This window comes from Coregonus lavaretus, assembly GCF_964263955.1.
Source record: "Coregonus lavaretus genome assembly, chromosome: 25".
NCBI lineage: Eukaryota > Metazoa > Chordata > Actinopteri > Salmoniformes > Salmonidae > Coregonus > Coregonus lavaretus.
In genome coordinates, this window is record NC_140012.1 from 36,342,820 (window position 1) to 36,359,698 (window position 16,879).

The 16,879-nt window shown below is 47.4% G+C and overlaps 1 protein-coding gene across 1 annotated transcript in view; it reads right to left on the reverse strand.

The window, feature by feature from the left end:
• The window catches only part of LOC311100898 (slit homolog 1 protein-like), a gene marked incomplete at both ends in the record, with an annotated part of 199,253 nt that overhangs the window by 13,752 nt on the left and 168,622 nt on the right, over positions 1 to 16,879 (reverse strand). Inside the window, 4 exons of the mRNA XM_084141886.1 lie at positions 7,750 to 7,961; positions 12,599 to 12,887; positions 16,044 to 16,198; positions 16,584 to 16,714. Of these exons, the coding sequence (XP_083998012.1) occupies positions 7,750 to 7,961; positions 12,599 to 12,887; positions 16,044 to 16,198; positions 16,584 to 16,714 (787 nt within the window). The remainder of the gene's footprint in view (positions 1 to 7,749; positions 7,962 to 12,598; positions 12,888 to 16,043; positions 16,199 to 16,583; positions 16,715 to 16,879) is intronic.

Sequence of the window (16,879 nt, forward strand, 5' to 3'; positions counted from 1 at the left end):
TTACAAATAACGTGGAAAAACACACATAATAGTACAATTGGTTAGAGGGCTGTAAAACGGCAGCCATCTTCTCCGGCGCTGTTAATAGAGGCATGTTACCTGTATAAAAGACACCTGTCCATAGAAGCAATCAATCAATCAGATTCCAAACTCTCAACCATGGCCAAGACCAAAGAGCTCTCTAAGGATGTCAGGGACACGATTGTAGACCTACACAAGGCTGGAATGGGCTACAAGACCATTGCCAAGCATCTTGGTGAGAAGGTGACAACAGTTGGTGCGATTATTCGCAAATGGAAGAAACACAAAATAACTGTCAATCTCCCTCGGCCTGGGGCTCCATGCAAGATCTCACCTCGTGGAGTTGCAATGATCATGAGAATGGTGAGGAATCAGTCCAGAACTACACGGGAGGATCTTGTCAATGATTTCAAGGCAACTGGGACCATAGTCCCCAAGAAAAAAATTGGTAACACACTACGCCATGAAGGACTGAAATCCTGCAGCGCTCGCAAGGTCCCCCTGCTCAAGAAAGCACATATTCATGCCCGTCTGAAGTTTGCCAAGGAACATCTGAATGATTCAGAGGAGAACTGGGTGAAAGTGTTGTGGTCAGATGAGACCAAAATCGAGCTCTTTGGCATCAACTCAACTCGCCGTGTTTGGAGGAGGAGGAATGCTGCCTATGACCCCAAGAACCATATCCCCACTGTTGAACATGGAGGTGGAAACATTATGTTTTGGGGGTGTTTTTCTGCTAAGGGGACAGGACAACTTCACCGCATCAAAGGGACGATGGACGGGCCATGTACCGTCAGATCTTGGGTGAGAACCTCCTTCCCTCAGCCAGGGCATTGAAAATGGGTTGTGGATGGGTATTCCAGCATGACAATGACCCAAAACACACGGCCAAGGAAACAAAGGAGTGGCTCAAGAAGAAGCACATTAAGGTCCTGGAGTGGCCTAGCCAGTCTCCAGACCTTAATCCCATAGAAAATCTGTGGAGGGAGCTGAAGGTTCGAGTTGCCAAACGTCAGCCTCGAAACCTTAATGACTTGGAGAAGATCTGCAAAGAGGAGTGGGACAAAATCCCTCCTGAGATGTTTGCAAACCTGGTGGCCAAATACAAGAAACATCTGACCTCTGTGATTGCCAACAAGGGTTTTGCCACCAAGTACTAAGTCATGTTTTGCAGAGGGGTCATATACTTATTTCCCTCATTAAAATTCTAATCAATTTATAAAAATTTTGACATACGTTTTTCTGGATTTTTTGCTGTTATTCTGTCTCTCACTGTTCAAATAGGAGGAAAGATAGAGACACTCTGACTCTGTAGGGAGAGGAAAGATAGAGAAACTGGCTTTGTAGAGAGAGGAAAGATAGAGACACTCTGACTCTGTGGGGAGAGGAAAGATAGAGACACTCTGACTCTGTAGGGGGTGGAAAGATGGAGACACTCTGACTCTGTAGGCAGAGGAAAGATAGAGACACTCTGACTCTGTAGGAGGAAAGATAGAGACACTCTGACTCTGTAGGAGGAAAGATAGAGACACTCTGACTCTATAGGGAGAGGAAAGATGGAGACACTCTGACTGTAGGGAGAGGAAAGATAGAGACACTCTGACTCTGTAGGGAGAGGAAAGATAGAGACACTGACTCTGTAGGAGGAAAGATAGAGACACTGAATCTATAGGGAGAGGAAAGATAGTGACACTCTGACTCTGTAGGAGGAAAGATAGAGACACTCTGACTCTATGGGGAGAGGAAAGATAGAGACACTCTGACTCTGTAGGGAGAGGAAAGATAGAGACACTCTGACTCTGTAGGGAGAGGAAAGACACTGACTCTGTAGGAGGAAAGATAGAGACACTCTGAATCTGTAGGGAGAGGAAAGATAGAGACACTCTGACTCTGTAGGGAGAGGAAAGATAGAGACACTCTGACTCTGTAGGGAGAGGAAAGATAGAAACACTCTGACTCTGTAGGGAGAGGAACGATAGAGACACTCTGACTCTGTAGGAGGAAAGATAGAGACACTCTGACTCTATAGGGAGAGGAAAGATAGAGACACTGACTCTGTAGGGAGAGGAAAGATAGAGACACTCTGACTCTGTAGGGAGAGGAAAGATAGAAACACTCTGACTCTATAGGAAGAGGAAAGATATAGACACTGACTCTGTAGGAGGAAAGATAGAGACACTCTGACTCTATAGGGAGAGGAAAGATAGTGACACTGACTCTGTAGGAGGAAAGACACTCTGACTCTATAGGGAGAGGAAAGATAGAGACACTCTGACTCTGTAGGGAGAGGAAAGATAGAGACACTCTGACTCTGTAGGGAGAGGAAAGATAGAGACACTCTGACTCTGTAGGAGGAAAGATAGAGACACTCTGACTCTAAAGGGAGAGGAAAGATAGAGACAATCTGACTCTGTAGGGAGAGGAAAGATAGAGACTCTCTGACTCTGTAGGGAGAGGAAAGATAGAGACACTCTGACTCTGTAGGAGGAAAGATAGAGACACTCTGACTCTGTAGGGAGAGGAAAGATCGAGACACTCTGACTCTATAGGAGGAAAGATAGAGACACTCTGACTCTGTAGGAGGAAAGATAGAGACACTCTGACTCTGTGGGGAGAGGAAAGATAGAGACACTCTGACTCTGTAGGAGGAAAGATAGTGACACTGACTTTGTAGGGAGAGGAAAGATAGAGACACTGACTCTGTAGGGAGAGGAAAGATAGAGACACTGACTCTGTAGGGAGAGGTAAGATAGAGACACTGACTCTGTAGGGAGAGGAAAGATAGAGACACTGACTCTGTAGGAGGAAATATAGAGACACTCTGACTTTATAGGGAGAGGAAAGATAGAGACACTCTGACTCTGTAGGGAGAGGAAAGATAGAGACACTGACTCTGTAGGGAGAGGAAAGATAGAGACACTCTGACTCTGTAGGGAGAGGAAAGATAGAGACACTCTGACTTTGTAGGGAGAGGAAAGATAGAGACACTGACTCTGTAGGGAGAGGAAAGATAGAGACACTGACTCTGTAGGGAGAGGAAAGATAGAGACACTGACTCTGTAGGAGGAAAGATAGAGACACTCTGACTCTGTAGGGAGAGGAAAGATAGAGACACTCTGACTCTGTAGGAGGAAAGATAGTGACACTCTGACTTTGTAGGGAGAGGAAAGATAGAGACACTGACTCTGTAGGGAGAGGAAAGATAGAGACACTGACTCTGTAGGGAGAGGAAAGATAGAGACACTGACTCTGTAGGGAGAGGAAAGATAGAGACACTGACTCTGTAGGAGGAAATATAGAGACACTCTGACTTTATAGTGAGAGGAAAGATAGAGACACTCTGACTCTGTAGGGAGAGGAAAGATAGAGACACTGACTCTGTAGGGAGAGGAAAGATAGAGACACTCTGACTCTGTAGGAGGAAAGATAGAGACACTCTGACTCTATAGGGAGAGGAAAGATAGAGACACTCTGACTCTATAGGGAGAGGAAATATAGAGACACTCTGACTCTGTACATTTACATTTTAGTCATTTAGCAGACGCTCTTATCCAGAGCGACTTACAGTTAGTGAATACATATCTTTTTTTTTTTTATACTGATCCCCCGTGGGAATCGAACCCACAACCCTGGCATTGCAAACGCCATGCTCTATCAACTGAGCTACATCCCTGCCGCCCATTCCCTCCCCTACCCTGGACGACGCTGGGCCAATTGTGCACCGCCCATGAGTCTCCCGGTCGCGGCCGGCTGCGACAGAGCCTGGATTCGAACCAGGATCTCTAGTGGCACAGTTAGCACTGCGATGCAGTGCCTTAGACCACTGCGCCACTCAGGAGACTGTAGGAGGAAAGATAGAGACACTCTGACTCTGTAGGGAGAGGAAAGATAGAGACACTGGCTTTGTAGAGAGAGGAAAGATAGAGACACTCTGACTCTGTGGGGAGAGGAAAGATAGAGACACTCTGACTCTGTAGGGGGTGGAAAGATGGAGACACTCTGACTCTGTAGGCAGAGGAAAGATAGAGACACTCTGACTCTGTAGGAGGAAAGATAGAGACACTCTGACTCTATAGGGAGAGGAAAGATAGTGACACTGACTCTGTAGGGAGAGGAAAGATAGAGACACTCTGACTCTGTAGGGAGAGGAAAGATAGAGACACTGACTCTGTAGGAGGAAAGATAGAGACACTGACTCTATAGGGAGAGGAAAGATAGATAAATAAAAATAATAAATATGCCATTTAGCAGACGCTTTTATCCAAAGCGACTTACAGTCATGCGTGCATACATTTTTGTGTATGGGTGGTCCCGGGGATCGAACCCACTACCTTGGCGTTACACGCGCTGTGCTCTACCAGCTGAGCTACAGAGGACCACATAGATAGAGACACTCTGACTCTGTAGGGAGAGGAAAGATAGAGACACTCTGACTCTGTAGGGAGAGGAAAGACACTCTGACTCTGTAGGAGGAAAGATAGAGACACTCTGACTCTGTAGGGAGAGGAAAGATAGAGACACTCTGACTCTGTAGGGAGAGGCAAGATAGAGACACTGACTCTGTAGGGAGTGGAAAGATAGAGACACTGACTCTGTAGGGAGAGGAAAGATAGAGACACTCTGACTCTATAGGGAGAGGAAAGATAGAGACACTCTGACTCTGTACATTTACATTTTAGTCATTTAGCAGACGCTCTTATCCAGAGCGACTTACAGTTAGTGAATACATATCTTTTTTTTTTTTATACTGGCCCCCCGTGGGAATCGAACCCACAACCCTGGCATTGCAAACGCCATGCTCTATCAACTGAGCTACATCCCTGCCGCCCATTCCCTCCCCTACCCTGGACGACGCTGGGCCAATTGTGCACCGCCCATGAGTCTCCCGGTCGCGGCCGGCTGCGACAGAGCCTGGATTCGAACCAGGATCTCTAGTGGCACAGTTAGCACTGCAATGCAGTGCCTTAGACCACTGCGCCACTCAGGAGACTGTAGGAGGAAAGATAGAGACACTCTGACTCTGTAGGGAGAGGAAAGATAGAGACACTGGCTTTGTAGAGAGAGGAAAGATAGAGACACTCTGACTCTGTGGGGAGAGGAAAGATAGAGACACTCTGACTCTGTAGGGGGTGGAAAGATGGAGACACTCTGACTCTGTAGGCAGAGGAAAGATAGAGACACTCTGACTCTGTAGGAGGAAAGATAGAGACACTCTGACTCTATAGGGAGAGGAAAGATAGTGACACTCTGACTCTGTAGGGAGAGGAAAGATAGAGACACTGACTCTGTAGGGAGAGGAAAGATAGTGACACTCTGACTCTGTAGGGAGAGGAAAGATAGAGACACTGACTCTCTAGGGAGAGGAAAGATAGAGACACTCTGACTCTGTAGGGAGAGGAAAGATAGAGACACTGACTCTGTAGGAGGAAAGATAGAGACACTCTGACTCTATAGGGAGAGGAAAGATAGATAAATAAAAATAATAAATATGCCATTTAGCAGACGCTTTTATCCAAAGCGACTTACAGTCATGCGTGCATACATTTTTGTGTATGGGTGGTCCCGGGGATCGAACCCACTACCTTGGCGTTACAAGCGCCTTGCTCTACCAGCTGAGCTACAGAGGACCACATAGATAGAGACACTCTGACTCTGTAGGGAGAGGAAAGATAGAGACACTCTGACTCTGTAGGGAGAGGAAAGATAGAGACACTGACTCTGTAGGGAGAGGCAAGATAGAGACACTCTGACTCTGTAGGGAGAGGAAAGATAGAGACACTGACTCTGTAGGGAGAGGAAAGATAGAGACACTCTGACTCTGTAGGGAGAGGAAAGATAGAGACACTGACTCTGTAGGAGGAAAGATAGAGACACTCTGACTCTATAGGGAGAGGAAAGATAGATAAATAAAAATAATAAATATGCCATTTAGCAGACGCTTTTATCCAAAGCGACTTACAGTCATGCGTGCATACATTTTTGTGTATGGGTGGTCCCGGGGATCGAACCCACTACCTTGGCGTTACACGCGCTGTGCTCTACCAGCTGAGCTACAGAGGACCACATAGATAGAGACACTCTGACTCTGTAGGGAGAGGAAAGATAGAGACACTCTGACTCTGTAGGGAGAGGAAAGACACTCTGACTCTGTAGGAGGAAAGATAGAGACACTGACTCTGTAGGGAGAGGAAAGATAGAGACACTCTGACTCTGTAGGGAGAGGCAAGATAGAGACACTGACTCTGTAGGGAGTGGAAAGATAGAGACACTGACTCTGTAGGGAGAGGAAAGATAGAGACACTCTGACTCTATAGGGAGAGGAAAGATAGAGACACTCTGACTCTGTACATTTACATTTTAGTCATTTAGCAGACGCTCTTATCCAGAGCGACTTACAGTTAGTGAATACATATCTTTTTTTTTTTTATACTGGCCCCCCGTGGGAATCGAACCCACAACCCTGGCATTGCAAACGCCATGCTCTATCAACTGAGCTACATCCCTGCCGCCCATTCCCTCCCCTACCCTGGACGACGCTGGGCCAATTGTGCACCGCCCATGAGTCTCCCGGTCGCGGCCGGCTGCGACAGAGCCTGGATTCGAACCAGGATCTCTAGTGGCACAGTTAGCACTGCAATGCAGTGCCTTAGACCACTGCGCCACTCAGGAGACTGTAGGAGGAAAGATAGAGACACTCTGACTCTGTAGGGAGAGGAAAGATAGAGACACTGGCTTTGTAGAGAGAGGAAAGATAGAGACACTCTGACTCTGTGGGGAGAGGAAAGATAGAGACACTCTGACTCTGTAGGGGGTGGAAAGATGGAGACACTCTGACTCTGTAGGCAGAGGAAAGATAGAGACACTCTGACTCTGTAGGAGGAAAGATAGAGACACTCTGACTCTATAGGGAGAGGAAAGATAGTGACACTCTGACTCTGTAGGGAGAGGAAAGATAGAGACACTGACTCTGTAGGGAGAGGAAAGATAGTGACACTCTGACTCTGTAGGGAGAGGAAAGATAGAGACACTGACTCTCTAGGGAGAGGAAAGATAGAGACACTCTGACTCTGTAGGGAGAGGAAAGATAGAGACACTGACTCTGTAGGAGGAAAGATAGAGACACTCTGACTCTATAGGGAGAGGAAAGATAGATAAATAAAAATAATAAATATGCCATTTAGCAGACGCTTTTATCCAAAGCGACTTACAGTCATGCGTGCATACATTTTTGTGTATGGGTGGTCCCGGGGATCGAACCCACTACCTTGGCGTTACAAGCGCCGTGCTCTACCAGCTGAGCTACAGAGGACCACATAGATAGAGACACTCTGACTCTGTAGGGAGAGGAAAGATAGAGACACTCTGACTCTGTAGGGAGAGGAAAGATAGAGACACTGACTCTGTAGGGAGAGGCAAGATAGAGACACTCTGACTCTGTAGGGAGAGGAAAGATAGAGACACTGACTCTGTAGGGAGAGGAAAGATAGAGACACTGACTCTGTAGGGAGAGGAAAGATAGAGACACTGACTCTGTAGGCGGAAATATAGATATTTGTATCAAAGACAAGTGACAACAGAGACAATCTAAGTAAACTAGGATGCCAGACAGTCCCCAATGAGAAAAACAAACTCTCTCTATCTCCTATCTGCATCATGGAGCTCTCTGGTGTATCCACAGTAGTAATAATTGTGTGTGTGTGTGTGTGTGTGTGTGTGTGTGTCTCCTACCTGCGTCACAGAGGTTGCCGATGTATCCGGCCTCACAGTGGCAGTAGGCATCTCCTGTATCAGAGATCTGGCAGCGTCCGTGTTTGCAGTTGTTGCTGTGGCAGGTGTTAAACAGCTCCCCCTGCTGGTTACACAGGGCACCCCGGTAACCCTCCACACACTCGCAGCGGTACGACTGCAGGTCAAAGGGAATACACTTCCCATGCACACACCTAGGGAGAGGGAATATAAATTAATCATTCAATCATTATGCACTACATGACCAAAAGTATGTAGACACCTGCTCCTCTAACAAAATCATATGCATTAATATGGAGTGAATGCACCAATTTGTAAGTCGCTCTGGATAAGAGCGTCTGCTAAATGACGTAAATGTAAATGTAAATGAGTTGTTCCCCCCTATGCTGCTATAAAAGCCTCCACTCTTCCGGGAAGGCTTTACACTAGAAGTTGGAACTTTGCTTTAGGGACTTGCTTCCATTCAGCCACAAGAGCATTAGTGAGGTCAGGCACTGATGTTGGGTGAATATGCCTGGCTCACTGTCAGCGTTCCAATTCATCTCGAAGGTGTTCGATGGTGTTGAGGTCAGGGCTCTGTGCAGGCCAGTCAAGTTCTTCCACACCGATCTCAACTAACCATTTCTGTATGGACCTTGCTTTGTGCACGAGGGCATTGTCATGCTAAAACAGGAAAGGGCCAAACTGTTGCCACAAAGTTGGAAGCACATAATCGTCTAGAATGTGTCATTGTATGCTGTAGGGTTAAGATTTCCCTTCACTGGAACTAAGGGGCCTAGCTCGACCATTAAAACAGCCCCATTATTCCTCCTCCACCAAACTTTACAGTTGGCACTATGCATTCGGTCAGGTAGAGTTCTCTTGGCATCCGCCAAACCCAGATTCGTCCGTCAGACTGCCAGATGGTGAAACGTGATTCATCACTCCAGAGAACGCGTTTCCACTGCTCCAGAGTCCAATGGCGGCGAGCTTTACACCAGTCCAACCGACGCTTGGCATTGCGCCTGGTGATTTTAGACTTGGTGCTTGGCCATTGAAACCCATTTCATGAAGCTCCCGACAAACAGTTATTGTGCTGACGTTGCTTCCAGAGGCAGATTGGAACTTGGTAGTGAGTGTTGCAAGCAAGGCCAGGCGGATTTTACGCGCTACGCGCTTCAGCACTCAGCGGTCCCGTTCTGTGAGCTTGTGTGGCCTACCACTTCGCGGCTCCGCTGTTGTTATTCCTAGACGTTTCCACTTCACAATAATTGTATACACCTGTCAGCAATGGGTGTGGCTGAAATAGCCAAATCCATTAATTGGAAGGGGTGTCCATATATTTTTGTATATACAGTGAGAGAAAAAAGTATTTGATCCCCTGCTGATTTTGTACGTTTGCCCACTGACAAAGAAATGATCAGTCTATAATTTTAATGGTAGGTTTATTTGAACAGTGAGAGACAGAATAACAACAAAAAAATCCAGAAAAACGCATGTAAAATTTTTTATAAATTGATTTGCATTTTAATGAGGGAAATAAGTATTTGACCCCCTCTCAATCAGAAGGATTTCTGACTCCCAGGTGTTTTTTATACAGGTAACGAGCTGAGATTAGGAGCACACTCTTAAAGGGAGTGCTCCTAATCTCAGCATGTTACCTGTATAAAAGATACCTGTCCACAGAAGCAATCAATCAATCAGATTCCAAACTCTCCACCATGGCCAAGACCAAAGAGCTCTCCAAGGATGTCAGGGACAAGATTGTAGACCTACACAAGGCTGGAATGGGCTACAAGACCATCGCCAAGCAGCTTGGTGAGAAGGTGACAACAGTTGGTGCGATTATTCGCAAATGGAAGAAACACAAAAGACCTGTCAATCTCCCTCGGCCTGGGGCTCCATGCAAGATCTCACCTCGTGGAGTTGCAATGACCAAGAGAACGGTGAGGAATCAGCCCAGAACTACACGGGAGGATCTTGTCAATGAGCTCAAGGCAGCTTGGACCATAGTCACCAAGAAAACAATTGGTAATACACTACGCCGTGAAGGACTGAAATCTTGCAGCGCCCGCAAGGTCCCCCTGCTCAAGAAAGCACATATACAGTGGGGAGAACAAGTATTTGATACACTGCCGATTTTGCAGGTTTTCCTACTTACAAAGCATGTAGAGGCCTGTAATTTTTTATCTTAGGTACACTTAAACTGTGAGAGACGGAATCTTAAACAAAAATCCAGAAAATCACATTGTATGATTTTTAAGTAATTAATTTGCATTTTATTGCATGACATAAGTATTTTATCACCTACCAACCAGTAAGAATTCCGGCTCTCACAGACATGTTAGTTTTTCTTTAAGAAGCCCTCCTGTTCTCCACTCATTACCTGTATTAACTGCACCTGTTTGAACTCGTTACCTGTATAAAAGACACCTGTCCACACACTCAATCAAACAGACTCCAACCTCTCTACAATGGCCAAGACCAGAGAGCTGTGTGAGGACATCAGGGATAACATTGTAGATCTGCACAAGGCAGGGATGGGCTACAGGACAATAGGCAAGCAGCTTGGTGAGAAGGCAACAACTGTTGGCGCAATTATTAGAAAATGGAAGAAGTTCAAGATGACGGTCAATCACCCTCGGTCTGGGGCTCCATGCAAGATCTCACCTCGTGGGGCATCAATGATCATGAGGAAGGTGAGGGATCAGCCCAGAACTACACGGCAGGATCTGGTCAATGACCTGAAGAGAGCTGGGACCACAGTCTCAAAGAAAACCATTAGTAACACACTACGCCGTCATGGATTAAAATCCTGCAGCACACGCAAGGTCCCCCTGCTCAAGCCAGCGCATGTCCAGGCCCGTCTGAAGTTTGCCAATGACCATCTGGATGATCCAGAGGAGGAATGGGAGAAGGTCATGTGGTCTGATGAGACAAAAATATAGTTTTTTGGTCTAAACTCCACTTTTTTTATTTAACCTTTATTTAACCAGGAAGGGCTCATTGAGATTTAAAATCTCTTTTTCAAGAGCGTCCTGGCCAAGATAGGCAGCACCAAGTCATTACAAAAAAATTACAGACAGACAACATGAAAAACTACAAGTAATCTAGTAAAAACCACTCGCCGTGTTTGGAGGAAGAAGAAGGATGAGTACAACCCCAAGAACACCATCCCAACCGTGAAGCATGGAGGTGGAAACATCATTCTTTGGGGATGCATTTTCTGCAAAGGGGACAGGACGACTGCACCGTATTGAGGGGAGGATGGATGGGTTCATGTATCGCGAGATGTTGGCCAACAACCTCCTTCCCTCAGTAAGAGCATTGAAGATGGGTCGTGGCTGGGTCTTCCAGCATGACAACGACCTGAAACACACAGCCAGGGCAACTAAAGAGTGGCTCCGTAAGAAGCATCTCAAGGTCCTGGAGTGGCCTAGCCAGTCTCCAGACCTGAACCCAATAGAACATCTTTGGAGGGAGCTGAAAGTCCCTATTGCCCAGCGATAGCCCCGAAACCTGAAGGATCTGGAGAAGGTCTGTATGGAGGAGTGGGCCAAAATCCCTGCTGCAGTGTGTGCAAACCTAGTCAAGACCTACAGGAAACGTATGATCTCTGTAATTGCAAACAAAGGTTTCTGTACCAAATATTAAGTTCTGCTTTTCTGCTGTATCAAATACTTATGTCATGCAAAAAAATGCAAATTAATTACTTAAAAATCATACAATGTGATTTTCTGGATTTTTGTTTTAGATTCCGTCTCTCACAGTTTAAGTGTACCTATCATAAAAATTACAGACCTCTACATGCTTTGTCAGTAGGAAAACCTGCAAAATCGGCAGTGTATCAAATACTTGTTCTCCCCACTGCACATGCCCGTCTGATGTTTGCCAATGAACATCTGAATGATTCAGAGGAGAACTGGGTGAAAGTGTTGTGGTCAGATGAGACCAAAATGGAGCTCTTTGGCATCAACTCAACTTGCTGTGTTTGGAGGAGGAGGAATGCTGCCTATGACCCCAAGAACATCATCCCCACTGTCAAACATGGAGGTGGAAACATTATGCTTTGGGGGTGTTTTTCTGCTAAGGGGACAGGACAACTTCACCGCATCAAAGGGACGATGGACGGGGCCATGTACCGTCAAATCTTGGTTGAGAACCTCCTTCCCTCAGACAGGGCATTGAAAATGGGTCGTGGATGGGTATTCCAGCATGACAATGACCCAAAACACACGGCCAAGGCAACAAAGGAGTGCTCAAGAAGAAGCACATTAAGGTCCTGGAGTGGCCTAGCCAGTCTCCAGACCTTAATCCCATAGAAAATCTGTGGAGGGAGCTGAAGGTTCGAGTTGCCAAACGTCAGCCTTGAAACCTTAAGGACTTGGAGAAGATCTGCAAAGAGGAGTGGGACAAAATCCCTCCTGAGATGTTTGCAAACCTGGTGGCCAAATTCAAGAAACGTCTGACCTCTGTGATTGCCAACAAGGGTTTTGCCACCAAGTACTAAGTCATGTTTTGCAGAGGGGTCATATACTTATTTCCCTCATTAAAATTCTAATCAATTCATAACATTTTTGAAATAAGTTTTTCTGGATTTTTTGCTGTTATTCTGTCTCTCACTGTTCAAATAAACCTACCATTAAAATTATAGACTGATCATTTCTTTGTCAGTGGGCAAATGTACAAAATCAGCAGGGGATCAAATACTTTTTTCCCTCACTGTATAGTGTATGTCAGACTGAGAGGCTTGGGTGGAACATATGTAAAGACTTATCTTAAACTGTTAATATGAATTGCAGTTTGAGACTTGCAATGCATTATCATCATAACCCTAGTGGTCTATTCTTACTTGCTGCCCTGGCATGTGTTGGCGGCAGGCTGGTCACAGTGTGGTCCGCTCCAGCCCGGCTGGCAGTGGCAGACTGGTCCCTGTGCCCCGTCCGGCTGGCAGATACCATTCAGGCAGTAGATCTTCCTACAGGGCTCACAGCCTGGCACCACGCCCGGCTTCATCTGGGTCTTGGTGAAATCCTGCAGCTCGTTGTTAATATACAGGTTCTGGATGCAGCCGTGGAAACTGGAGCCATTCGGGATCTGCCAGAGCCGGAAGGCTGCCGAGTGGACGTCCACAGGCATACCTGAGAGATGGAGGAGAGAGGAGGAGGAGAGAGAGGAGATAGAGGAGCGAGAAGAGGAGGAAGAGAGAGAGGAGGAGGAGAGAGGAGATAGAGGAGAGAGAGGAGGAGGAGAGAGAGGAGAAGGAGAGAGAGGAGGAGGAGGAGGAGGAGAGAGGAGGAGGAGGAGGAGAGAGAGGAGGGGAAGGAGAGAGGAGGGGAAGGAGAGAGAGGAGGAGGAGAGAGAGGAGGGGAAGGAGAGAGAGGAGGGGAAGGAGAGAGAGGAGGGGGAGGAGAGAGGAGGAGGAGGAGATAGAGGAGGGGAAGGAGATGGAGAGAGAGGAGGGTAAGGAGAGAGGAGGAGAAGGAGAGAGAGGAGGGGGAGGAGAGAGAGGAGGGGATGGAGAGAGAGTAGGGGGAGGAGGAGGAGGAGGAGGAGGAGAGAGGAGAGAGGAGAGAGGAGGAGAAGAGGAGGAAGAGTAGAGAGAGGAGGAGGAGGAGGAGGAGGGGAAGGAGAGAGAGGAGGGGAAGGATTGAGAGGAGGAGGAGGAGAGAGGGGAGAGGAAGGAGAGAGACAGAGGAGGTGGAGAGAGAGGAGGGGAAGGAGAGAGAGAGAGGCGGAGGAGAAGAGAGAGGAGGAGGAGAGAGAGGAAGAGGAGGAGGGAGGAGAAGGAGAGAGAGGAGGAGGAGGAGGGAGGGGAAGGAGAAAGAGCAGGAGGAGGGAAGGAGATAGAGAGTGGAGGAGGAGAGAGAGGAGGGGAAGGAGAGAGAGGAGGAGAAGGAGAGAGAGGAGGAAAAGGAGAGAGAGAGGAGGAGAGAGAAGAGGAGAAGGAGAGAGAGAAAGAGGAGAGGGAGGAGGAGGAGAGAGAGAAAGGAGAGAGAGGAGGGGAAGGAGTGAGAGGAGGAGGAGGAGTGAGGGGATGGGAAGGAGAGAGAGAGAGGATGTGGAGAGAGAGGAGGGGAAGGAGAGAGAGAGGCGGAGGAGGAGAGAGAGGAGGAGGAGCAGAGAGGAGGAGAGAGAGAAGGAGGAGGAGAGAGAGGAGGGGAAGGAGAGAGAGGAGGAGGAGAGAGAGGAGGGGAAGGAGAGAGAGGAGGGGGCGGAGAGAGAGGAGGGGGCGGAGAGAGAGGAGGAGGAGGAGATAGAGGAGGGGAAGGAGAGAGAGGAGGAGGAGAGAGAGAGAGGAGGAGGAGAGAGAGAGAGGAGGCGGAGGAGAGAGAGGAGGAGGAGGAGGAGAGAGAGGAGGAGGAGGAGGAGAAGAGAGAGGAGGCAATTAGAGAGAGAGGAGGAGGAGGAGGAGAGAGAGGAGGAGGAAGAGGAGAGAGAGGAGGAGGAGAGAGAGGAGGGGGAGAGAGAGGGAGGAGAGAGGGGATGGGAAGGAGAAAGAGAGAGGCGGAGGAGGAAAAGGAGAGAGAGGAGGAGGAGGAGGAGGAGAGGGAGGAGGGAAGGAGAGAGAGGAGGAGGAGGAGAGCGAAGAGGAGGAGGAGAGAGAGGAGGAGGAGAGAGAGGAGGAGAAGGAGAGAGGAGGAGGAAGAGGAGAGAGAGGAGGAGAAGGAGAGAGAAGAGGAGAAGGAGAGAGAGGAGGAGGAGGAGAGAGGAGGAGGAGGAGAGAGAGGAGGAGGAAGTGGAGAGAGAGGAGGAGAAGGAGAGAGAAGAGGAGAAGGAGAGAGGAGGAGGAGGAGAGAGAGGAGGAGGAAGAGGAGAGAGAGGAGGAGAAGGAGAGAGAAGAGGAGAAGGAGAGAGAGGAGGAGGAGGAGAGAGAGGAGAAGGAGGAGGGGGAGGAAGAAGGGAGATGTATGTGAGTGGTAAGCAGGGGAAGAAGAGAAACAGCTAACACAGGACTGGTATGGAGGTAATGAATGAAGAGGAGGCTTTTTCAAAGAGCCATGTGCATGTGAATATACTGCAGCAATGTGATAGAAGTGGAGCCAAAATACAACTTCATTACGAGAAGTTAGGGGAACTAGGGGCCGAATCCTCCAAAACTCCCACTAACATCAACATTTGATTTATAGGACATGTTGGTCCAAAATGAATAAATATGCTACTGAGCCAGTAGGGAGGGAAAGTATTGCCAGAAATATAGAGCCGGGCCCATTTCCCGATCTTTTAATAAAAATGTGATTAAATAATTAAATTAAATAAATTACATTTGACTATTTGTAGTTCAACACTCTCTCTGATATAATACAGTGATTTGACACTAATTCAATTCCAAAACAGCATCTTTGAAATAGAGGACAGTGAAAAGGAGAAAGGGTATTGGGTGATGTGTATCGTACTCTTCTATACAGTGGCCAACAGTCACAAACATACACCACAGTACAGTACACCACAGTACAGTACACCACAGTACAGTACACCACAGTACAGCACATCACAGCACCAAAACATCACATCACAAACTCTGGACACACAGCCATTTCTGATATCAGATCAATTCTGTTTCAACACATCAATGCTTTGATATCAAGAATGGCTAGTCGGGTTACAGAGAATTACTAACAAGTGAAAAAATAAGAAAATGAAAAGAAACAAGGAAATCATCATCCATGCAAATATACCACATCACATATCCAGAGTGAAGACTGTGTCTGGTAGGACAGAGATAGAGATCTAAAGGGATGTGTTTAGTAAGGATGAATGAAAACTGGAAATAGTAGGAATCACAGAAATAGAATAGAAGACTATATAGTATGTATTATATGGTAGGAATACTGTATGTATCCTGAACACTGCAGTCCTTAAGGGGTGATGCTCATAGGGCCAAGGGTCATGGGGTTTACTGCTGTGCACTATATTAGACACCTGTTTTGCAGTGTTGCTGAGTGTGTATACGTGTGTATGGGGTTTATATTGTAAGGCTTTATCAGTGTGTTTTCTTATACGTGTGTTCATAAGTGTGTGTGCGCGTTGTTTGTATGCTGGACGTGCTCTAACAAACACAGTCGTAATGGGGGATGGACTGGGTGGATTTAGGTTTGGAGTTGGGTAGGTTGCAGGATTGGGTCACGATATGGCTCGCTTGCGGTAGTTGTGGTTTTGGGATGGGAGGTTGGTTGTGGTGGTGGGTTGGTGTTGGGGTTGGGTTGCAGTGGGGGGTGACATTGACAGTAGTGTAGTAGTTGTAGTGCCTGCAGCAGAGGAGGAGGAAGGAGGTGTGTTCTGGAGAGGGCCCCTACCCCCCACGTATAGCGGAGCCTCCCCGTTCAGGGGCCGGACCCCCCTCAGGCTGTCCATGGTGGTGGGGAGACCCCCGTCGATGGACAGGTTCACCATCTGGTCAAAGGTCACCAGCTCCACCGTGTGGAACTGACCGTCGTTGATCGTCTCAGTACTGCATAAAGAGAGAGAGGGAGGGGGAAAGCAGACAGAGAGAGAGGGAGGGAGAAAGCAGACAGAGAGAGAGGGAGGGAGAAACAGACAGATGTAATAATTTGGTTGTTCTTAAACATTTACTCTTGTGCTTATTTACATTTTAGTCATTTAGCAGACGCTCTTAGGGTTAAGTACCTTGCTCAAGGGCACATCGACAGATTTTTCACCTAGTCGGCTCGGGGATTAGAACCAGCGACCTTTCGGTTACTGGCACAACACTCTTAACCACTAAGCTACCTGCCGCCCCTTATGTATTTGTGTTTGTCTGTGTGTGTGTATGTGTGTGTGTGTAGTCTGTGTGATTATGTGTGCGTGTGTGTTTGTGTTTGCGCGTGTGTGTTTACCTATAGATAGCGTGTCCAGGCTGGCTGCCAGGGTCGTAGCTGACCTTAACGTGACCTTGATACATCTCTACAGCGATGTGGTCATTGTCTCCATTATACAGCAGGATACCGTTCTCCTCCGCTGTCGACACCTGGGGACAGATATCACAATAGAATGAAAGGTATGCAAATATCCCTTTGACATCACTGTCACAGTCCAAAAGTCCAAGTTACTGTACATGCATGGATCTCAAACACATGCCTGTTGAATTGTTAATTCAGTACCTACACTGTAGTGTGTGTGTGTGTGTATGTGT